Source organism: Pseudopipra pipra, chromosome 1, assembly GCF_036250125.1.
Source record: "Pseudopipra pipra isolate bDixPip1 chromosome 1, bDixPip1.hap1, whole genome shotgun sequence".
In the NCBI taxonomy this organism is placed as follows: Eukaryota; Metazoa; Chordata; class Aves; order Passeriformes; family Pipridae; genus Pseudopipra; species Pseudopipra pipra.
This window is the reverse complement of record NC_087549.1, coordinates 146,942,346-146,947,250: the sequence shown is the minus strand read 5'-3', so window position 1 is coordinate 146,947,250 and position 4,905 is coordinate 146,942,346. Positions and strand designations below refer to the sequence as shown.

At 61.0% G+C, this 4,905-nt stretch overlaps 1 protein-coding gene across 1 annotated transcript; it reads right to left on the bottom strand.

The window, feature by feature from the left end:
- Positions 1–627: 627 nt before the first annotated feature.
- MNX1 (motor neuron and pancreas homeobox 1) lies at positions 628–4,647 on the bottom strand. The gene is made up of 3 exons (XM_064670154.1): positions 3,695–4,647; positions 1,518–1,678; positions 628–1,426 (listed from the first exon to the last, which is right to left on the bottom strand). The coding sequence occupies exons 1-3, from the start codon at positions 4,305–4,307 to the stop codon at positions 1,091–1,093; spliced, it is 1,110 nt and encodes a 369-aa protein (XP_064526224.1). The 5' UTR covers positions 4,308–4,647; the 3' UTR covers positions 628–1,090.
- Positions 4,648–4,905: the final 258 nt, after the last annotated feature.

Genomic DNA, 4,905 nt, shown 5'->3' with positions numbered 1-4,905 from the left:
CTCCCCTGCGCGGCACTAGGCGGGAGCAGAGCGGAGCCGCCCCGTAATTCATTCGCGGGGATGAATTGCCAGACGTGGCCCCGAGCTGGCGGGGATGAGCCAGTGATTATATTTAAATTCGCTATAATTGATTTGGGGAAGAGCTGCGGTGACAGGGATTAATTGATCCGCAAATTTATTGGCGAGATAAATCCCCGCAGTTATCGAAAACCCCGCTCTCCGCCGCCGAGGACGGTGGGGGGTCCCGTCCCCGGTACCGGGGAGGGCACGGGGGCCCCGAGCCCCCTCCCACCCGCCGGAGGCCCGCGGTTTTTTGGAAGTCGAGCAGCCCCTGGAAGACAGCGCTGCTCCCGCGAGGGGGGAGATTAGTCCCGCCGCTCTCCCGGATTCCCGAAAGCATCGCGCGACGGTACCCGCCTGGGATAGCATCTCCCGTGCGCTGCTCTCAGGAAAACCCCACGCCGCTGTCAGACATCACACGACAGCTGAGACACTGGATTGAATTCGGGTTAGAAAGGGGTTCCCCGCTCCTTCCCGAGCGCTTCGGCACCTCCCAGAACACCGGGATTCCCTGGCTCGAGAGCGCCGAGCATCTCCCCCCCCCTTTACACAGCGCTCATACACCGCTAGTACAAAACGCCATTTATTTTCCACCCCATCGCAAGGGTGGGAGGGCCTAGGGAATAATTTAGCATGCATAAGTAGAGGTAATTTTTTTTTTTTATAAATACCATATACAAAAATAAAGACAGTATTGAGATTTCCAGCAGTTTTAACGTTCATGACATAAACAGTTTTCCCGATATATAGTAAGAACAAAACACTTCCAATACTTAGCGAAAGGAACGAGCTTCCAGGGGGCAGGGATGGGGGGGTGGGGAGCTCAAGTTTTGTCTGTTTTTCAGTCAATAATAACACTGTATTCACCGTAAATCCTCTTCCCCGCCCAGCATGCGGAGGATCCTCTTCTCCATCCCTCTCCAAGCAGGAAGAAATCGGAACGAGGGAGGGAGCGGGGCCGGTGCCAACCACGAGCGGCAGGACTCCCCTACGGAAGGACGGCTGGAGGGAGCGGGGCGTGCGGGGGGGCTCACTGGGACTGCGACGGGGCCCCGTGCCGGCCCCGGGGCTGCGTGTCCTCCTCGTCCGCCTCGGAGCAGTCGGAGGAGTGGTATGGGCAGCACCTCCCGGCCGCCGCCGCCACCTCCTCTTCCTCCTCCTCCTCTTCCTCGTCCTCAGGTTCGCTGTCGGGCAGTTCCCGCATCCTCCTCCCGCCGCTCTTCTCGGGGGCGGGCAGCAGCAGGTCCTCATCCCCCTTGTCCTCCCCTCCGCCCCCCTTCTGCTTCTCGGCCTCCTGCGCCGCCTGCTCCTTCGCCTTCTTGCTGCGCTTCCACTTCATGCGTCGGTTCTGGAACCAGATCTTCACCTGCGGCAGACGGGACACACACACACACATCACCTCATCCGCCACCCCCGAGGGCAGCGTCCCCCACCCGCCCCTCGCCGCGGGAACTCACCTGTGTCTCGGTCAGCATGAGCGACGTGGCCACCTCGAAGCGCTTGGGCCGCGAGAGATACTTGTTGAGCTTGAACTGGTGCTCCAGCTCCAGCAGCTGCTGGCTGGTGAAGGCCGTGCGAGGCCGGCGGCACTTCCCCAGCAGGTTGGACTGCGCCTGGGCTGGGAAAGGACAGGGGGGAGCGCGGAGGTGAGCGCGGAGCCGCCCTGCCGTGCCCGCGCATCCTCCAGGAGGGCCGTGGGAAGTCGGGGAGGCAGGAAAGACTCTGTGTGTCTGTGTGTGTGTGACTGAAGCAAGGAGGGATAGCTATCCACCGGAGCATGGACCGAGGCAGGGATTTCTTCCAGCCTCCAAGTCCCCCGGCTCCGAGGTTTTCCGGCTTTCATAGTGTCAGGGGATTCCCCACAGGGACCAAAAAAAAAAAAAATTAAATTAAATCTTTTAAATAAAGCAAAATATGTCTCTTGATTTCCCAAGAGCCTAACAAACGCGAGACAATAAACCAAAGCCAGGGACCGCGGCGAAGGGGCACTGGGCTCTCCAGGGAGCGGCAATTTGCTCCATTTAATGTTTTAGTTAAACCTGCCGCAATCCCAGCCCGCCCATATCCGTTTAATTAGCGGGATTGCAGACGGGCATCCCTCCGGCGGGCCGGGACCCGGACCGAGCCAGGGGCCTGCTCCACACCGCCCTGGGAGTGCCGGTCACCGCCCGCCCCTCGGGGCGTAAATCAGCAGCGAGGGGTGGAAAACTATCTTTGAAAGGGGGGGGAGGGGGGGGCGGGAGGAGAAAGGCGTAGTTTCCACGTTCAAAAATAATAAGCAAAATTAAGGATTTATAAAAGATGAGGGAAAAAAAAATCCAGCGGCGAGCAAACGGGGACTGAGCCCCTTCGTGGGGTTCGGACACCCCCGGGGCAGCTCTACGACCCATGTCTGGAAGTATTTTTGCTACTTTGGTTTATTTGGTTTAGAAAAATCAGAAATCTGGGAAGGGGTGGCTCCCGCTCCCCGGCCGCGGTTGGTGGCAGCTCGCTAAAGCGGCAGAAAGAAAAGGACAGTGTCCGCTCCCGGCCGCAGCGCCCGGGAGATTTTCTCACCGCCGTGCGATTTTCCGAGGCTCCATTCCCGTTTCGCTCGGTTATTTATTCCCCTCTGCCCCTTGTTTGAGAGGCAGGGCTCTGACAGCTCTCCTAATTATTTTTTCTTCCTGAATGTTCCAGTCTAAACAACCCCAATTCGAGTGAAAACAAAGGACTTTTTTGTCTGAGAATGTGTGTGCGGAGTAGGAGAAGGGGGAGAAAAAAAAAAAAATCGCAATTCTTTTCCTGGCATGATTTTCGTAAAACTACACCTCCGGTATTGTTAAACCGGCCATTCCCACCGAGAGCTCACACCTCCGAAAATGATCTTTGCTTAAACCAGATGCATGCAAGGTCCCCATCGCCGCGAGGCCTAGAGCTCAGCTCCGCGCTTTGCTGGGACTCCGGGATCGCCTGGCTCCATTCAGCGCTCCCAGCCTTCCTTGGGCCCAAACCTACACCCTTCCGATTAAATTTGTCCATTCGTTATCGCCAGGGAACGCAGAACCCCACATTTTTGGCCGACCCCAGATCCTCCCTACACCCCTCTACCCAGAGGACCCGACATCATTATTAAAAGCCCGTTTCCTATAAAGGATAAATAAAATTAAGAACGCTGGGTGAGTGATGTGACCTGCCACCCCACTTTTTGGGGGGGATTACATTGAAATTGGGATTTTGGGGGACACCATGGGGATTCCTGCCCCTGCCCTGAACACAACACCCCCACCTCCCCTCCCCAGCGGCTTTTACCCTCCGGAACGGGCGTTTTGCAAAGGCAGGGAGAGATTTGCCACCTTCCCGTTTAACCTGCCGTGAGAGGCTGGGCTGTCCGGGGCTCCTCAAGGGCCGGGAACAGAGAGGTGACCGCACGTCCCCGTTTCCCATTGTGGACCGCTATTTCTTTCCTTTTTATTTTAATAAAAAATTTTCAAAAAATAAGAATATCGCCTCAGGTTTAACTCTGCAATTTATTTAGGCGGGGGCAGGAGGAGGTTTCTCCCTTCTCGGAAGGAGGCAGCTGCCGGTAGGCCCCCGCAGCGGGACAGGGGAGGGAAGGGACGCGGCTGCCCTGCGGAGGGAGGCGAATACTCACAGTTGAAGTCGGGCATCTTGGGCAGGATCATGCCGGCTGTGGAGGCCCGGAGCCACTGGTCCAGCTGGAAGGTGCCGGCGCTGAGCTTGATGGGGTCGGCGGCGGGGTGCGAGGGGTGCGCTCCCTGCACCTGCGAGTAGGGGTAGGAGAGCGCCGGGTGCTGCCCGCCCAGCGCCGAGTACCCGTACACGGGGTGCCCGTACAGGGCCGCCTGCGCCGGCATTCCCGGCCCGCCGGGCGCCGCGGGGTGCAGTCCCAGGGCCATGCCGGCCGCCGAGGCGTGGTGGTGCGGGTGGGCTCCCGCGCCCGCCCCGGGCAGGAACCCGGGCTTGGGGACCAGTGCGCAGTGCGCGGCCAGGAGCCGCGGCGGGGACGGGCTGTCGGTGCGCAGGCAGTCGGCGGGGCCGCCGGCGGGATGCTCGGAGGAGGACGAAGAGGACGACGAGGAAGAGGAGGAAGACGAGGACGGCGGGCTGCCGCTCCCGCTGCTGCTGCTCCCGCTACCTCCCAGCGAGGTGACCAGGGCCAGCGGCGCGCTCTGCCCCGCCGCCGCCGCCTTGGGGGGGTCGACAGCCAGCAGCGCGTCGATGCGGAAATTTTTGGATTTTTCCATGAGGAGCGCCGGCGGGAAGGAAGGAGGGAGGCGGCCGTGGGCGGGCGGGACCGCTGGGCTGCCCCGGGCCGGCCGCGTCTCCCGGCGGCGGGGGCGGCACTGCGGCCGCGCTCCGCGGGGCGCGCCCCTTCAAGGCCCGCAGGCGGCTCCCATTGGCCCCGCACCGCCGCGGCCTCGCCCCTCACTGGCCCCGCCGCCCACCCGTCACGGCGGAGCGCCCGCCCCCTCCCGCACACACCCCCGGGGGACTCCGGGATGGGGATACTGGGAGAGGGGATGGTCCCGGCAAACGGGCTGTTCTCCGCGGGGAGAGCTCTCCCCGCCGCGGGACTGTGTGTCCGGTGACAGTTTTCCACCGTTCCCGCACGCACGGCAAATATTTGCCGTAAACGCGCCGCCGGCCGCTTTTTTAACGAGTCGGAAAGAATAAACACCTGCGGGTCAGGGAGTCACCCCGCCACCAAATCCCGGGTCTGTCAACAGCGTTATTACACCTGCTTATCTCGAGCAAACAGCCCCGGACAGAAAAGGGAAAGAGCGGAGCGAGGGGTCGCTCCCTTACCCAGGGTCCCGTTTTCCTCAGGGGGGCCGTGGGACC